The 19280-nt window shown below is 47.4% G+C and overlaps 1 protein-coding gene across 1 annotated transcript in view; it reads left to right on the top strand.

Annotated features, from left to right (window-relative positions):
- The window catches only part of EPAS1 (endothelial PAS domain protein 1), an 84080-nt gene that overhangs the window by 54338 nt on the left and 10462 nt on the right, over positions 1-19280 (top strand). The window contains exons 3-7 of the mRNA XM_030310529.1: positions 2184-2335; positions 2757-2841; positions 6274-6392; positions 6487-6692; positions 15416-15522. Coding sequence (XP_030166389.1) covers positions 2184-2335; positions 2757-2841; positions 6274-6392; positions 6487-6692; positions 15416-15522 — 669 coding nt within the window. The remainder of the gene's footprint in view (positions 1-2183; positions 2336-2756; positions 2842-6273; positions 6393-6486; positions 6693-15415; positions 15523-19280) is intronic.

Below are 19280 nucleotides of genomic sequence, written 5' to 3' on the forward strand. Positions count from 1 at the left end.
TACCTAGAACTTTGGCTCATTATCATTAGTTCAGCTGACTAGTTGGTGGGCAGAAACCCAACGCAGGGATCGAGTGTGGGTATGTGTGTGGCACCAGGCTGTCCCCAGATGGTCTCCCCTCCCAGAGGCTGGCTAGGGTGTGAAGGGGAAAGAATTTCTCTCGTTGTTTTCACCATTTTCGCAAAACAGAAGGGAAGCCACCAGGCTACTACTGTCTGCAGCCCAGCCCTTAGCTTCAAAGGCTGCTAGCCTGTCCCTGGACTGCCTGCTCTCTTGGTGCCTCGGGCACGTGTGCTGGTCCCATGTCCTGAAGGTGGCTGGTCCCCAGGGGTGCCACCGAAGCCCCTTGGTAGAAACATCTCCTAATTTGGATTTGTTCTTGAGGAATGACAGCATATAGCCCAGAGCTTAAATTTAGGGACTCCAGGGAAAAGAAAACTAAATAAATCCAGTGCCCTCATGGAGAGGGCCTTGGACCTCATGTCACAGTATCCATGCGTTCCTTGCCAAGTGGGCCATAAATCTAACTGCATTTCACATTCCCCAGAACAGCCTCGTGTTGGAAGACTCCTTTTAGTTAAGTGAGTATTCACTTTTTATAAGGGACAAATCACTCTCTAACCCCCTTGTTCTGTTAAGTTAAAGGAGGTCTACGTGGCCTAACGTTTGTACTGGATGAATACAAATTTTTGTAAGTACATGTATGTTTGGAGTTCAATGATGAGGTAGGAGAAGCAGGGCCAAAAGAAAGTCCTTGGTCCGAGGACAACAGCCAAGGGCCCAGGGCCTGAGAGCTTTGTTTGGGACAAGAGCTGAGCCTATATCTCATCTGCTGTTCCGCAGGCGGCAGGGGTGCACTTGAAAAGCTGGCGCTACTCAGAGTGGTGGTTGTGGGGTGGGCTCTTCCGTGGGGTGGGCTCTTCCCCGGGTTGCCCCTAGTGACTACTTCTGCAACCTGATTCGTGGCCTCCTCGTGTGATCTCTGCACCTCTGGTCTTCACAGTCTGTCTCCAAACCATTCAGAGTACCATTGCCAGGTGATTCCCCCTAGAGCAGTGCTCTGCGATGCCACCGCTCCAGGATGCTGGGCTCCCCTCAGCAGTGTCTCCTCGGTCCCCGGGTGGGAGCTTGCTCCAGGCCGTACCACCTCCATGTTTGCCCAGTATCTGCCCACCTCGACCGGGCCCAGAAAGTTCTTTCACCTAACAGAGTGAATCCCTGTTTTTTATGAGCTGCCTCAAATGCCCTTTTTTGGAACAGTTGTCTCTGACCACCACAAAGTGACCCCCTCTTCCCCTGAACCCTTGAGCACTTACTGTCTATATTCGTCTTTGGTCACCCAGTTCTGTTGCTCCTGCATTCTTACTTAGATTTGTACCATCGTGTGCTACACGTCCCCTATCTAGGCTTTGAGCAATTTGGGGGGAGCGGCATTATCCTAGAGGGAGCAGAAGAGGGGGGAAATCACAATGATAGGTGGTGTTTTAGGCATTGTAGACACTCATTTAATCCTTGCTACTCAAAAGATGGAAATTATTCTTTCCATTTGGCTGATGAGGAGACTGATATTCAGAGAAGGTGTTAGCCAAAGTCATAGCCTAATGGGAGGAATGGAACCTGCATTTATTTGACTCCAAGGCCTATAAATTGTTAGAAGTGTAGCTGTTGAATTCAGCTGCCTGAGCCCACTAACCACAGTCCTTATAACCTAGGGCAAATGACTGACTACATCTCTCTAAGCCTCGTCTGTAAGGTGAGACAAAGAATAGTACCTACGTCACAGGCGTTGTAAAGATAAGACAGTATATTCAGTGCAGTACCTAATACATATAGTCATTGCTCAGTGTGCGTTAGCGGTGAAGGTTACGGTTTCTAGTACCACTGTGACTGCCATCATATCTATGATGCCTGCTGCCACCGTTACCCCTGGTCCTTCAAGTATGCTGCCACTACAGCCACACTCCTGCAGAGCCCCATCAGGGTGTCCTCTGTGTAGTGCTTATCAAATACCCACTTTTTAGGCATGTGGTGACACTTAGATGGTTGACAGTGTGAGTTCCAGAAAAGTCCACCTAATGCCTTTGAGCCATCCCGGGCTGGTGTTCGTTTGTGCCAGTCATATCTGTTTTAGGACCACATTCGTGTAAGCCACCCAACCCCCCCCCCCCACCCTCTCTTTCCAGTTTGCTCTGAAAATGAGTCTGAAACTGAGGCTAACCAACAGATGGACAACTTGTACCTGAAAGCGTTGGAGGGTTTCATTGCCGTGGTGACCCAAGATGGCGACATGATCTTTCTATCGGAAAACATCAGCAAGTTCATGGGACTCACACAGGTGACACCCTCCTCTGGCTCTTTCAAAAAGGGAAGATGTTTGCATTTGGGGGTAGAAATGAGTGGAAGGTTCTGGTCACATCCATCCTGACTTCTCCCTGCCTGTGCCCTCCCCCACTCTCTCTGATCTCAGGCTACAAGCCTCAGGAGCACACTCCCAGGCCCTGGTGTTGAGTTTGACATTGCTGATGGACAGTTCTACTGACTAGATTAACAGACCAACCCTGTGAATCAATTCTCTGTCATCAATGGCAGTCTTTTATGTATTATGTCCACGTGTCTGTGGGAAGCCAGACTGGAATATGGGAAGACCCAATTCAGCCTACTCTCTGTCTCCTGACCTGGAAGGTGGCTCAAATGTCTCTTGGAGACCTCTTCTTCAGCATTAGGAGTAATGAAGCCCAACCTTGTTTTTGAAACAGGTGGAGCTAACAGGACACAGTATCTTTGACTTCACTCATCCCTGTGACCACGAGGAGATTCGTGAGAACCTGAGTCTCAAAAATGGTAAAGTATTCTTCACTCTGTGTTTCATTCCTTCTTACATCACATGGGAGGGGATCTGTATTCCCTCTGTCTACGAATGTAGGGCTGATAGATCATGGTCATTATCCAGAAAAAAACTGGCATCCCTAAAATATCCAGCATGAGATGGAGGGCACGGGTGGGACATGGTACTCAGAACTGTGTCTGGCCGGCCCTTCATGGCACCTGATGCCATGCTAGTAAGGCAGTCTTTTAGGTTAAGACATTGTCTCCAGCAGGTTTGACCACCTGTGAGGCCAGTGCCTCTGCCGAATGGGGCCACCCAAACCAGTACACTCGTCTGTGCGCAGATGTTCGTGGAACCTATTGCTTTTACCTGTTGTGTAACAAACCACACAGTGCATTGTGGCTTAAACGATCATTTTATTACCTGTCATATTCTGTGGGTTCTGTGACTAGTTCTTTTGCTCCACATGACATCAGCTGGGCTACTGTTGTCTGGGGGCTGGACTAAGTGGAATGACCAGGATGGCTCCCCCACACGTCTGGGACCTTGTGACCAATAGCTGAGGCTGGGATTCTGCTGGGCTGCTGGCAGTGCTGGACCTCTCTCTCACTCTGTGGAGTCTCAGAGCCCCTCCCTCTCCAGACTTCTGACACAGCAGCTCAGGGCTCCCAAAGTACAAAAGCGGAAGCTGCCAGAGTTTCCGAAGGCTTAGCCCTGAAACTGGCACTGCATCACCCTGCCCCATTCTGTTATTAGAGGGAGTTATAAGCCAGCCCCTGCTCAGGGTGGGAGGTGAGTACACAAGGCCATGGATATCAGGAGGCATGGCTCATGGGGGCCAACTTTGAAGACTAGATAAGGAATGAATCTGGTCCCCGGGTGATAAGACGCACAACAGGTAGTTTTTGATGGAGAAGAGATTGAAAAGCTCTCATATATTGTATCCCTACCTATGGGGGGTATCCAGCACATACCAGTGGATGGAAGGGCCCACATAAGCTGAAATCACTTTGCAAGGACGGTCAGAGCTGGGGACATCCAGGCACAGGCACAAATGAAGATATTGTCAAGAAGAAGACTTGAGAAGAAGACTTGAGAAGCTTCAAGAAGAAGCTTTGAGCGGAAACAGGGCTCAGTGACTTTCCAGGTCCCTTCTGAATCAGAGATTCCATCACTGTCCTGGGCAGATTGTGCCCATGGCTGTCCATCCCCTGTAACATCTCTTACCTGTCACGGCCATGGGGTGTGTGCTTGGCCAGCCTGAATGACAGAGGCAGTGGCACCAAGCCTGCAGGGTTGGGCTTCTGTTCCTGCACACACTGCAGAAACAGGTGCTTCACAGGCCCACCTTCACCCTTGCTACAGTCGGAGCCCGCAAAGTGTGGAATTATAACCCCCTCCCTGCTAAAGTTCTCACCCAGCCCCTACGCTCTCCCACCTGAGGGCCTCGGGCCACCTGGCTCCTAGAGTGCACAGGCTGGAGAGCACTCCACAGGCCGTTTAGTGCCTTATCTGTGCTGCTGAAAGATCTTGTCTGCTTCTCTGAGGAAGGGGCTACCAGACTTTCTGAATCTCTTTCTAAGGCAGGTGTTGGGAGCCTGGGAAAATGGAAAAGTCTCTTGTTCTGGACTCCAGAAACTCTTCAGCCCTTAGGTTCTCAGTCGGAGCTCAGCCACTGCCCTAGTCTCAGTCTGACCATGAGACCTGAGCCAGGCCACTCCATTGCTCTGTTCCTCAGAGCCTCTGCTTTTTCAGACTGATGGCATTGGACCAGGCAAAGTCTAGGTGGGACCTTCTGCTCACAAGTACCATGATTCATAGCATGATTCTACTCTATTTATCTGAGTAGAACTTTAGGTCGCTTGGTCCATGTGTCAAGGACTTGGGATCAAACTGTATGAATCAGCAAATCCTCATTGAAGGTGCCGGCCTGCGTGGACTCACAATCTGGAAGCAAAGGGTTAGTGTGAACACCGAGAAGGAGATAAGGCCATGAGGCAGATTGTGGAAGGCTTTGAAGGCCAGGTAGAGGGCCTCGAACTTTATCCTGTAATCAGAGGGGAGCTTTTGAAAGTTTTTGAGCAGGGGTGGGGTAATCTTATTGGAGCTATGTTTAGAAAGATTAATTAAATGGCAGAATGGGGAAAATCTAGAGGTTAGCAAAGTTAGGAGGCCACAATAGTAACCTATGCCACAGCCACAAATGAGTCCCTCCAGTCCACTTATCAACAGCACCTGAACTGGTCCTACTAGTGGATCCAGGCCCCAGGATAGAAGAATATCTCATGATATGTAGACCCCACTGATGAAAATGAAAATTGTAGGGACCATCATTAAGTTTTGGGAGAGATGATTTTATAATCGTGTTGAAGGAATGTTCTCTCTTAAAAAAAAAAAAAAAGAGATTCACTTTTGTTCTCTTATTTCATGGGCTAAACAGCTCCTAGGGAAGTTTAAGATAGATTCAGAGATGCCAAAATTCATTTGATACAGCCCTTTGAGGATACATCAGTCCGATATATCATGGCCCTCTAGAGGTTTATGGAGGGCTGTGACTATTTGGGGAAAAAAAGGCTCTGGATTGTTCTGTGATGCTGGGCGGGGAAGCAGGAGTGCACCCAGGAAGGTCCGAGAGGTGGTGGTGGTGGAGGCAGAATTTAGGCACTGACAACGGGGACTCAGCTGGCACTCACCACATTCATCACTGTTCTGTGGAAAGTGGGAAAAGTTCTGAGTGGGCAGGCATCTGAAGACTATCAGAAAGGAGGCTGTGGTGTTTGTCGTGGTGATTTATTTAATTCTGGCTGAGAAAGGATATGATCCGTGTTGAGTTAATCTTCAAAGTGAACTTGCTCACTAAACCCAGGAGGCTTGGACCAGTCCTGACACATGTCGCTTTAGGGAGAAAGCTGATGGCTTGGTATCCTGAATGCAGCTACTGCAGGTTGAAAATAGGGCCCTGGAGGGATCAAATTACTGAGGGCCAGGGATGAGGAAAAAACGGGGGTGTCTGAGGGACATTTCTAATCTGAGAGGTTTATCCCTTTGAGGAGACTGGGTCTCGCCCAGACCGTCCTTTGGAATTCCTTCTAGGGGACATGGGCCTGACCCAGGAGAGGCATGCCAAGATCATGGCTACTGGTCACCCCTTGCCTCGCAACCCTGAAGTGAGCACTGACTATGTACTAGGTGCAGTGGGAAACAAAACAGTGGAACAGCCTTCAGGAGCTTCTACTCCAGGTGGAGAGACTAGCCGGAGATGAGACAACGTTAGTCCGTGGGCCAATATGGTACTGAGCGTTCATGGCAGGCCACAGGTGCTAAGGGAGCAGATCCTCGGGAAGCACGCACAATACATTGCCCAGAAAAACTGCATCAGGGCCCCTCTTCTGAATATAAGCATGAAACTAAAAGTCATCCGGGTCCCTCTGCTCGCCCCCATCCAGGCTCTGGTTTTGGGAAGAAAGGCAAAGACATGTCCACAGAGCGGGACTTCTTCATGAGGATGAAGTGCACCGTCACCAACAGAGGCCGGACCGTCAACCTCAAGTCAGCCACCTGGAAGGTAGGACGACAGCAGGCCTGGGCTGGAGTCCCCCACCCCGACCCCCGTGTGTGCCGCTGGCCCCGCAGCTGATCCCCCCGTGGCTGGTCTCCAGGTCTTGCACTGCACCGGCCAGGTGAAGGTCTACAACAGCTGCCCCCCTCACAGTAGTCTGTGCAGCTTCAAGGAGCCCCTGCTCTCCTGCCTCATCATCATGTGCGAACCCATCCAGCACCCATCCCACATGGACATCCCCCTGGACAGCAAGACCTTCCTGAGCCGCCACAGCATGGACATGAAGTTCACCTACTGTGACGACAGGTGGGGGCCCCGGAGCGCGTGTGCCGTAGCAGGGCTGTGTCTCACCTGCACGGGTGTGCGTGTGTGGCTGTGCCTGTGGGAAAGGTGTGGGTCTGGGGTGAGAACGTTGCATTGCCGGGTACAAGTCTGTGGGCGTGTGTCACTGTTTCATCCCATCAGTGCGGCTGAGGGGCTCTGGGTACCCTATTTGGTGGTTCCCCGTTGATGCGATGTCAGGGCACGAAGGCAGAGCCATTCTGCTCTGTGGCCCCGTTGTCCTTGTTGAGTGTGTACATAGTCCTCCACATATGTGTCAGGCTCCTGAGCAAATTTCCAGGAGTCTCATTCCCAGGAGACCAAGGTCTAGAGATCCCCATCAGCACTCCCAATTCAGAGACCAGCCAGGAGCTTCGGGGTCTGAAACTGCCCCATGGCTGCAAGCCTTCCACCTGTTCTCTTCCATTAATGAGCTCTTCCCTCAGCCTTTGTTCCTTCTGTGTCACCTCCATCCCAGCTACTGTCCAGGCTAATTTCAAAGACTTTTTGATGAAGGAAGCTAAGCTAGACTCTAACCCCCCAAACCAGGCCCCACTGGCAGCTCTCCTACAGGAGAGTGACGTGCTTCAGAGTGTCGGCTCTGGCGGGATGGCCCCGGGTTCAAGTCCAATAGGAAATGTTCAGTGTGAGCTGTTATTCTCATGCTAAATTGTTCTTTATTAAAAGTTGTTGAAAGAGTGCTTAAGACTGCATATATCCCTTCTTAGAATTGGTCTCCACTCGAGGCACAATAGAAGGACTTTTGTGAAAGGGTCCTTGAGTCATTCCTGGCCCCCTGTTCTGACCACCATGGCACCAGGACCCAGGCAGCAGTTAATTCTCTAGTAAGAAGTACTCTAACCTCATAGGGAGAAAATGCACATATGAAGACTTTTGTCCTAGAACTCTGACACAGTCGACGTTGATTACCGTGGTTAATAGTGTCATTATTGTGATCGGGATGAAGATTGGAGATAAAGGTTGTCCCAAAGGCAGGCATTGGAGAAATCCATGTTGTGTGTAAGGGGTCATCCGTCAGATGAAGCCTTTGCATTCAAAGGAACATTCTTGGCAGAAGACACAGATCTATAACGTAGACGCTCCAGATGACATGGGAATTCCCACTGCGTGGCCCACATGTCTGGCTCCAGGATGGGGTGGTGCTCTGGATGCCTTAGCCATACAGCCCGGAGCAGCCGCTGTTGTGCCTGGGACTCTGCAAGCTGCATGTAGCCCCTGTGAGTGAAGCCATCCCTCATGTGAGCCCACAAGCTCTGGGAAAGCCCTACAGTCCGAGAAAATAACTCAGCATCTCTAGTTAATAGAAGACAGGGATTTTTTAAGCTTAAGACTTTGATCCTTGTTAAAGTGAAGAAAAAAATCCTCTGGAAAGAGTAATCTGAGGTTGTCCTCCTTTCATTACCTTATTTGAATGGGTCTCAGGTCATTTCCTGAAAGCAGCTTTGCTTTGGATAAAAGAAGAGGGGACACACGTAGCAGGAATTGGCCTAACAGTGGTCGAGGAGGGAACGGACACAGAGCAGAGAGAGATCCCTGGTGCCGGCTGCTTAGTCTGGCTCAGGGCTTACAGGCAGAGTCGATATTGGCTGGAAGGAACCTGTGATTTAGGGCTTTGTGACTCAGAGTGTGGAGGGTGATAGTGCTTCTAAGTTCTGCTGGACACATTGCATTTTCAGCAAAATCTTGCCTTTCAACAAACCTAATTACATGGCCCGAACTCTGAGTTCAGTGGGCTGGAGGGATGAACACAGAGGTGCTTTACGTATACAGAATGCTGTGCCTCACGGAAGTTGTGTTTAACCGATTAGCAGATTAGTTAACAAGGGCACAGACATGGCTTAGACGGTTTATAAAGTGACTATTTTAAGTCCTTAATCCTTAAGTGCTATTTCTCTATTGCTTTGATGAGAACTGGAGTTTTTTGGGTTTGGTAGCTTGTTTTGTTTTCGCTCTTTCATTAGAATGGGGAAAGGTGTACATGAACACACATGTGCACAGACACACACTCTTCCTCCCCCCCCCCACTCTGCCTCCTTAATACCCTTCCGAGATCAATGTTTCAAAAACCAACACTTACATATAATAGCTAATGGGGCGGGGGACTGCTTTCCATTTCCCATTTAATCTAGGAACTCACTAGATTTGATGACATCTAACTACATTGAGGGGCTGTGATTTCCCACCCAGGGGACTACTTTATCATAAGGAAAACTGAAAGAATCTGATGAAAATATAAGGCAATTGGAATCCACAAAATCACTTTTTAAAGAGGGCTGAGTACTTTTTCTTCCGTGTATAGAAACCACAGACTGATGATAATCAAAAAAAAAAAAGGGGGGGTGGGGTGTTGGAGAAGAAATAAAGGGAGAAGGGAGAGGGGAGAGAAATAAAGCAGAAAGAAGAGAGAAAATCAGGCTGTAATCTCACATTTAACTTTCGGGTTCCCACAGTCCATGGAATCCAGGCGATGGGGTTCTGAGGCAGCCCACAGCTGAATAAAGGAAAACAGCTCAGAATGCACTGGTCCCGTGTCTCATCGTAAAGGGTTAGAGGACCGTTATTAGGTCTCGCATTAATCATCTAAAAAGTAAACATTTTACAAAGTAAATTCTGTGACACTTCATGTCAGTTACATTTGGGTATATGCGGTTGACTGCTCCTGACAAGGGGAGCACCATGGTGGCAAGGTTAAGGAAGGATGTCCTGACTATCACTGTGACCGATGATCTGTCTCCATTTAGGACTCCCACAGAGCCATTCTACTCCGTTTCCTAAAATACTGAGCAACCAGTGAGCCACCTGTTATTTACTGAGCATGTGCTGTGTATCTAGCCCTGTGCTGGAGACTATTCTAGCAAATAAGTAAAAGAAATGGCTCCTGATCTCCAAGAGTTTAGATATTGAGACACCAGCAGCTTAATGAACTGCAGTAGATGGCACAAAATAGAGCATTCCGTTCACTGAAAAGGGAGATAGAGGTTATTCACAAATAGTTTAACTCTAAAATGGGGTGGTTCTTAAATTCATGTGGAGGTGCCACCTAGTGGTGACAGGGAGTAATTGCGAAGGGAGCCAGGCATCCAGGGAGAGGGCCAACTCTTAATTCACATAATCCTACCGTGATTTGTGTGTGAGTGTTCCTGTCTCTGAGAAATAAATTATAAAAGCAGATTGTGAGTAGGCTCCATATCAATAGGGAGAATACGGTATCAGAGTTACAGTGAAAATTTCAGATTAACAAAGAGGATCATGTAGTCTACAGTTAAAGAATTTGAAGGCAACCCTGTTTTGCCATTGGATTAAGGCAACATGAGGCATAATTGGGTAAGTTAAGATGTCTGTGTTTCAAATTCTGTGGGTCAAATTGATGAGGAATTCTCTTTATACACAGAAGAGGGGGACGCCTGGGTGGCTCAGTCGGTTGAGCGTTCGACTTTGGCTCAGGTCGTGATCTCATGATTCGTGAGTTCAAGCCCCGCATTGGGAGGGCTGCTGTCAGCACAGAGCCGTCTTTGAATCCTCTGTCCCCCTTTCTCTGCCCTTCCCTTGCTCTTGCATGCACTCTCTCTCTCTCTAAAATAAATAAGCATTAAAAAAAAAGTCTGGAATAATAAAAATAATAGTAGTGAGAGAAGAATTGGGGATCATAAAGAGAATGTCAGTGAAGAAAACTATAAAGAGCCATGAGTCATGAAATACATACACATCAAAATACTTGGGAGGCAGGAGTATTGAAATCTGAGAATAAAATACATTAATTTTAGGCAAATTAATAGTAAAAGATTATATACTTTCATTGCATCATGAGATAAACTTAATAAATTATTGTACTTTTTTTAGAGGGTAGGTGGCATTTGAAAACTCAGAGTGGCCTTTCAAATTAATACATGTAGTTTTTTAGTACCATACCTAGTGTATTCTAAATATTTTTGCAGCCCTACACATTATTAGCCTTTCTGCTCACATCTAATAGAAGAGGGTGTAGTGACTTTCTTTAAATCTTTGAATTAGAAGAAGTTTTAAGTGCTCTCCTTGGCATCTATGTCTCCTCCAAATGACAGTGTCCTGAAATCAGCCAGAGTTTGAACATACATATGAGAAATGCTTATATGTTATCCTGCCTGGTCTGCTTGAGATACTCCCCTAGAAGAGACAGCTCTACAAATTCTCTTTGCAATATATTTCGAAGTTGAATCAACGTCCTAATTCAAAGATTATTTCTTCTACACGATCTGCTCCTCTCTTGCAACAATTCAAGGCAGATTTCTTCTTACTGCTTGGGGGTCCCAAGGTAACCAAAGGCAGCTGTGGCATTTGGTGGTACTCAGAGCAGGGTCAGTCCGGGACTGAGCTAGGGCGGTCTTCCTAGGTATAAAGTCACCACACCCATTGCACATCACACCGACAAGATGAAAACTGATTGTCCCTTAACTACAGAGCTGTTTATATAGATTTCACAAGGCCACATAATATTTGAGGAAAACGCAAAGCTTAAGGACTACTGTTTAAAGCAAACAAAATCCGGGTAAAAGTATATTAAAACAAGACATTGAAATCTGAGTCTGTGAGCAGTCTGGCTATTATTAAGGAAATAAAGTTCCAAAGCTTCTAAGCCCATTATAGAAACCAAACTGAGGTGAATCAGGTTGTTGCTGGAGACAGGCCATGGCCAGAAAGGGTGGAAGGAAAGAAAACAGACTTCAACAGAAGTATGGTTTATTAGCACATGCATTCTTTGGAAAACAAATACGTGGTTTACAAAGTCCTTAAAACTTTTATCCTCTTGAATAGTTTAAAATACCCTCTAAACAGCTTGTTTACATGATGAATTGACTTAGCAAACTCTTTACCCGCCTAGGAAGCAGGGGTAAAAGCCGTGGCCAGACCTTGTTTGACTCCAGGCAGTGGTGTCTAGAGTCAGGGAGCTTGCTGCCGTGTCCCGCGTGCACATGTGCTTAGCGGTGTCACCTGGAAGAGGAGCGAGTCACCTTAGGCCTTTTGCTGGGTTTCCGCTGCCCACTGAGGCAATGGCATGGATACTGTAGGCAAGAGAGGCACAGGTAATCCATGTTGAAAAGAACCTGTGGGCATTTACAGGTAAAGAACAGTTGAAGGACAGTGAGTAACTGTCATTTTACATTATGAAGACATATCTGATTCTGAATCCCAAAGCCAGGCGGTCTGACCCACATCTTAACTTGGCATAACACTTCAGAATCCAGTGACCTTTTTTCCTCTGTATTTTCTGTTTTCTTTCTGCCTTCTATCTCTGCCTCCTGTGGCTGCCCATCTGTGTCTATCTCTCTCTCTGTGCCTCACCCTTGATCTGTTTCTTCTACTTTATTGTTAAAGAGGAGCTCTACTCTTCTCATTTCTGAAATCTGGTAAATTAGGCCCTTTTACATTTCCTTCTTCTCTAAAACAGAACAGCCCTACTGAGTTGACTTTTTAAATTTATGGGTAGCCCCAGACTGATTTTTTTTTTTTTTTCCAGTGAGTCAGGGCCCTTAATTAGAAAGAAAGAAAAAAAAATAGTTTTCCCTGCCCCTGATGGAGAGAGCAGATGAAAGCGTTATCACAGCCTAGCTCCACAGGCTTCTCTGGGACCCGGGGAAATTAGCAGCGAAGGCCCTTCTGTGCTGTTGTAGCTGACCCTATAAACAAGCTGGGTTCATTAACCTCCCCATTGGCGTCTGCGTGCCTGCAGATGGAGGGGAATGACCATTAGCTTGAAGTTGGGGTTTCCTGGCTTTGTGAAGTTTGACAACTCGAATGTTCTTCAATTGTGTTTGGGGTATGTGTATTTCCCAGTTTTTATAGTAGTCTGTTTAAAGGAATGAAGAAGGAGACGTTAAATATTTATTTTAGTTGACAAGATAAATGAAGGCCACTCCTGGGAAGTTAGCTGGCAATTCTGAAATCTAGGTTTGTTTGTCTCCTTCCAAAATATGCCCATTGTGTGCCTTTGAATGCATGGTAAAGTAATTAGATTTTTTAAATGTTTTATTATGAGGCTGATTATCATAAACATTTACTTTGGACATTTTAAAGATTCTAATCTTGAAAGAAAATTTAATTTCTTCAGGGAGTGGTATCCTATCTTTTCCAGGATGGCCTCATTTTTGAGGGTCTCTAGAAAATGCTAGCCCTGTCCAGAAACAGAAGCAATTTATCTGGCAAACCAGCAAGCCTGTTAATGGCCGGTCCACTGTCAGCAGGGCCCACTGGTATAATTCTTATTCCCAGGCTTACGCTCAAAAGCCCCGGATCCAACAAGAAAGTTATTTGGTTGTAGGGAAGGAAGGAAAGGCCAGCACTGTTCGGCTGTCTCCATGTTCTCCCCCAGGCTTCACCTCGCTAAGGTGCTGTTGGGCACCACCCCCAGGATCAGGCTGCCAAGGAACATGTCTGTTGCCGATGAGTTTAAAGGCCTCTCTGCTCCTGGCCAAGTGAGGGGACAGATCCTCCTGGTGGGAGAGCAGCTGGCTGGCACAAGTGAACTGCTGAGAATCTTTCTGAAGAAGTCTCCATTGGGGCTGAATCAGCTGAGGCCTAAGCTGCTCAGCCCCGTTGGGCTGCTCCTTGTCTAACCAAGCGTTTAACCCCAAAGTCTCACCTAGGCAGAGAATTTTTCTCTTCTCTGACCACACCAGCCACAGCTTCCAGAATGAAGAAAGGATGTATTGAATACCACGAGGGGTTCTGCTGAGAAGTGTGTGTGTGTGTGTGTGTGTGTGTGTGTGTGTGTGCGCGCACACTCACTGACATGCATTGAGACAAGTTACTCATGTTCTGGGAGAAAAAGTCGAGTTTTATTGCCCAGATCCCTTAGCAGTGCTGGAGGAGACAGGGCTCTTGTTGTACTTTAGGTCCTAAGACAGAATCAATCCACTGGTCAGTCACTCAAGTATTTATCAAGTGTCCATTGGAGGGAAGGCCAAAGGAGAAAGTGGTCCCTGAGTTCAGGGGTTGGCAGCCTAGGATGTGGGTAATTCTCTGTGATGTTATAGCCACCTGCTAGGACTCCACGAGAAGGAGACATGGGTGAGGGGTGGGGGAATTAGGGCTCCGTGGCGAGGGCCAGGCCTTGAGCTGGCCTTGCAGTCGTCAGGGCCTGGAGAAGAGGGGGAAGGAGAAAGCGTCAAGGCTCTGCAGCAAGAATGGGTTTTCTGGGTGTGGGGCACTTTGAGGAGAGCTATCTGCCAGGGCACAGCGTGTAAGACACGCTGCAGGTTAGTTGAAAATCAAATTGCTGGGGAAGTCGGGGACCAGATTCCAGGGGGTCTTTGAAGTTAGGCAGAGTGTATTTACTCTTGATCATGGTGATGATAGTGGTTGACAATACAGAAAGCTGTCAGTGCTTAAATAGGGGAGTGACAAGATGGAAATAATATTTCAGGGAGATTTGCTCTGGAAGACACGTGCAAAGGCCCTTTGGAGCGGGGAGAGAATAGGGACAGGAAATCAGGGGGCCCTTGCGTCTACTCTCTGCTTGTGCTTTCTCCTCTGTTATTAATTTCCAAAATGGATCGATGACAGGGCTTTACTCAGAAGTCATGCGTTCTGAAATAGAGCTCGTAATCATAAGAACATAGCCCCACTTCTGACTTGTGGTAGGCCAAGTAAACAAGACAATGAGCCCATTAGGAAAGCTGTGAGATAAGAAAGACAAGAAATAATATTTAGGTATGATGTGGGAAAGCGGCTAATCTGGTGGTTTTTGGGCAGGTCTTCTTGATTTCAATGGTTCTGGTACAGAGCAAAGAGTCCTAAGAGTGTTACATGACCCTTCACAGTTCTCCACATTTGCCTGCTCTCTGCCCACTTTCCGTCAAACCCAGACACCTTACAGGGTGAAGACAGGGACACTTGGGACAGCCGAGCCCTGTCATTTCAGAGCTGCCCCTTTATCAGAGTATAATGAGGAGACACTTTTCCACCACCTTACTTTTATATTTCTTCCCCTCAGCACTTCCCACCTGCCCCCTTCCCTTGAAGTAGGGAGGGTAGGTTAAAGTTCCATGGAAGGCAAGCCTGATGTCCAAGAGGTACCTGAAGTCACCAGGCAGGGCCTAAGGAAAAGCACTCAGAGAAGTGAATATCAGACACACACGGGGATCTCCTGCCCACTCTCCTCCTCAGTCACGACTTAACACACAGACGAAGGCCGACTCTGTGCTTTTTCCCAACTTGACACCACATCGTCTTCACTTGTGTTTATATCACCCTGTACTAGCATAAGCTTGAGCTGGCGATCGGATCCCTGGTTTTCGTTCTTAGTCTGTCCCTGGATGCTTGTGTGGGCATCAAGCAAATTGTCTGCTCTCCCTGGATCTCTGCTCCCTCGCCTGCAGAAATCGGGAGGTGGAGGGCGGGAGAGCCCCGTCCAGTGGTTGTTGGAGACTAGGTGTACGTGTATATTGGGGCTGGGGGATAGGAATCCTGACCCTCCAAACATGAGTCCGGGAAGGGCAGGAAGAGCGGAGGTTGGGTGGAGCCACAGTTGCAGGTGGACCACATGTTTTGTTTTGTTTTTTAACTTGGATGAATGGTGTGACCAGAAAGCCTGGAGTGTTTTCATCAGAATGCGTGCATTTGATTTACCTTCTGGATTTAGCTCCTTGAGCCCCCGCCCACATTCATGCAGTGTCTCTTCCCACGTGATTTTTTTTTTTTTTTTAATTCAGAATCACAGAACTGATTGGTTACCACCCTGAGGAGCTGCTCGGCCGCTCAGCCTACGAGTTCTACCATGCCCTGGACTCAGAGAACATGACCAAAAGTCACCAGAACCGTAAGTTCCTGGAGTGCCCTATGTGGCTCCCTTGTATCTGTGGAATATGGCCTTGAGTGAGGTGTGACCAGTGAGATAAGACCTGCTTACCTCCTTCACAGACATCACATCTTCTGTGGCAGACAAGCCCCGTGCCCTCAGGATGGTCAGAAACTGAGGCTGCCACCAGCCCAGATGACAACTTCACACAAATTAGGAAGAGGGCACACACCCTTCCTCAGGGGGGCACACACCCATGCCAAGGCACACAGCTTGGCGAGTGGAAGGCAGGCTGAATCTCAGTCCCCACGGGCCACCTCCACCCAACACCCACATGCAGTCAGCAGTCTGTACAACCCTGTGGGACAGCTCTGTAGAGAGCAGTACGAGACAACACACAGTCAACTGGGTTGTATGCTATAGAAGGAAGTCCACATGTCCTGAGAAGAGGAGCCCTGGGAGAGTTCAGGAAAAGGAGAGGACGGAGCACTTGAGTTGCACCTTGAAGGATGGGGGAGGATGGGGCTACATGGGTGAAAGTCATAGGGCACAACTTAAAAGATGTGTTGAGGTAGGCTGTGGTTCTCCCAAGAGATCTTGCTGGATCAGAGAAGTCAGTTGGAGGCTATCCCAGGCATACTAGTGATGGCACATGGACACTGTGCTTTGCCCCTTGAACGAAAACCTGAATTCTAAAAGAGATTCTGGAACAGGACTGTCCAATAGAACTTTCTGCAGTGGAACTGTTCTATACCTGCATAGTCCATATGAAATGTCTAGTGCACCTGAGGAACTGAATTTTTTGTTTAATTTAATTAAATTTAAATAGCCACACCTGGCTAGTAGCTACCGTATGGGACAGGGCAACTCTAAGGCATTCACTTAGCCATTTTCCTAATTCAGACATCCTATTTGCAGGTGATCCAAGACAACTTCCTTAAATCCATACAGCCCATCAACACGCAAGGACTCTGGGCCTATGACCCTATATTGCCCCACTGGGGGACAGAGAAATTTATGGGATTACTCCCCGACTTAAGGGATCTCATTTCTGAAGGAAAAGGAGGGTTGTGGGCTCTGTGGGAGCAAGGTGGCTCTTACCTTTAGCCTCAATATCTAGCACAGTGTTTGGCAAAATGCAGGCACTGAGTGATAAACCCAAGGGCAAAACACATATTTGGGAAAGAATGCTTCAAAATAAGTGGTGATAGTGGTGCAGACCAAGGTGCTGAGAGGATCATAGGAGGATTAAAAATGGGTAAGGTAAGTCTAACAAGATTCCCCGTGGCCTTGCTGCTCTTGGGCCTCCAGGATTAGCTGTGGCTTGGGGTGGCAGTGAAGAAAATGGCGGTGCTGCTGTGTGTCCATTGTTCTTAAATCCATTGTCTGTCCTAAGGCTAGGCCAGCTGAGTTCAGAGCAGCTAACAGATTAGCAACCCCTATAAGCTGTACGTGAGCACAGTTAATATTCTCTTATGGAGTGGGATCTTCTCTTTCTAATTGGTCTCTCTGCTTATTCCTCATGGCTTTGGGGTTTGAGCTGACAGTGCAGAAGGGCCCCTGAGGATATCTCAGAGAAGTTTCTCACTCTGCTCTCTGGCAAAAAAACCAACCAGCCCAACCAACCTAGATTCAGTCCCACTTAGAGACCCAGAGATGGGTGCCCGTGGATGTGACCCAGCCCTAGCCCGCCCCAGCTTTGAAATTGTAGGATGTGGTTCCAGCCTTCATGGTAGGATTCCCCATGCTTTTCTGTTACATGATGGTTCTTGGTCCCAAAGTTATCCCAACAATGCGACTCAGGGACCTGGGCTCTGGCCCAGCTCTGGCCCAGGGCCTGGCTTTCTGGGCCTTTGCTCCTTTAGATGTAAAATTGGGGAAAAGTCCAGCTTTTTTTTTTTTTTTATGAGCCAAGGGTGAAGTCAATTCAGGGTTCTACAAGTAGACTAGAAGGTACTAGAAGGTTCTGGGAATTCCTGGAGGACAGTATTGTACTTTGTCTTCTGGGGTGGGAAAGTGGAGGTAACTACTATCAAAGGGAACAAAAATGATGACTTCTCACAAGGCATATAAAAAAGATTTTTTCTTTCTTCTTAGAAAATCCTGGATCCTTAAAACAGAGCTGGGGTAAAAATTTGTCATATCACTTTCCTGCTGACTCCAGGGAAAATTATGGTGCTTTTTATTGAATCTGTATATTTAAGCATTAGGCACACTTAAAGGTAATTCATGACCCAAATAGAAATCACAGTCTCCCTTCTTCTCCTGATGAAGCCAAGTGAAGCTGCTCTGAGCTCAGAGGCCTTGTACCCAGCCAGCAAACCCAAATCCAGCAAAGGGAAATCTGCATGGGTTGGAAATCGTGTGAATGCCAGCTAAAACGGAAGCATCTATTTCTGTGTGTGTGTGTGTGTGTGTGTGTGTGTGTGTGTGTGAGAGAGAGAGAGAGAGAGAGAGAGAGAGGGAGGGAGGGAGGTTGGGTTTGTGCAAATAAAGTTGTAGCACAGATTCACACCAATGCTGTGGAATAATTGGAGGCCCAACTTTGAGGCTGGTCCAGGTTTATACACCAGCATCCTGAGTCTCCGCATCTATGTGTGTTTTAGCCTGTGAAAGTTTACCGTTGAAATTACTGGGGAAGCTCTGTCCCCAAACCAGATTTAGATAATTGAAAGCCATCATTTCCAAATGGATTAGTAATTTATACATTGTTACTCTTGGAGGTAGGGGTGGGAAGAGCTAGGCGGGAAGGTTGGGGGGGTCGGTTTCTCTTTGTTGTGTGAGGACATTATGTGCTCTTAGGAAAACAAGATTAAAGGCCATAAAAGGCCTATCTACCAGGGAGCAGGCCCCTCACCAAGGCTGGCATTAATGAGCAGATGGTTAGAAAGCAGGCGTAATTATATTCTACTGACAGAGCAGGCCCTCGCCTGCAATCACTAGAAATGCAGTTAAGACCTTTGCTCACTGTACTGTTTAATCAAAAAGAGTAAGAGCCCTGAACTTTGTCTGCATTAAGATCCCACTAAATAAGTTAACTCCAGGCACTTGAAATTGTGCAAGAATCGTTTCTTTGCAGCAAGGGATCCTCAGCAGGGCACATAAAGGGACATCAGGGAGGAAGTGATTTCTTTGGCCAAGGAGTCCCTGATGATTTCAGACCACAGCAATAGCAAATCAAGTCTTCCCAGTGAATGGCGGCTTGGGGGATATAGGAAGAGAGTGTGGTGCCTGGAGTGCTGTTGTGCAGCCCAGACTGTGTCACTGTTGTCCTGCATCATGTCAAGCAGGTCACCATCCCCCCGGCTTTAGTTTCTTCCTGTTAAAAGAAGATCGTATCTGTCCTCTCTACGGCCCAGGATTTTGTTAAAAAGATTAGACGAGGCTGATACACCACTTTGGAAAGTAACATGGCCGCTTCTTATAAAGGAAGTATGTTCTTAGCGTGTGATCTGGCCATTGCACTCCTAGCTGCACCCACAATGCGTGTCCGTACCAAGATCTGTACACAAATGTTTATAGCAGCTTTATTGGTAATAAGCAAAGAAACTGAAAACAACTTACACATCCATCTACAGGTGAATGGATAAACCAATTATGGTACCTCCATACAATGGAATACTACTCAGCTATAAAAAGGAACAAACCATGAATACCTGCAGCACCATGAGGAATCTGGAAAACATGCTGAGTGACAAGAAGCCAGACACAAATGAGTACACACTCTTGTATGGCTCCACTTACATGCAGATGGAGAGAAGAGCAACATGCAGTGACAG

Source organism: Lynx canadensis, chromosome A3 (assembly GCF_007474595.2).
Source record: "Lynx canadensis isolate LIC74 chromosome A3, mLynCan4.pri.v2, whole genome shotgun sequence".
NCBI classification, from domain to species: Eukaryota; Metazoa; Chordata; class Mammalia; order Carnivora; family Felidae; genus Lynx; species Lynx canadensis.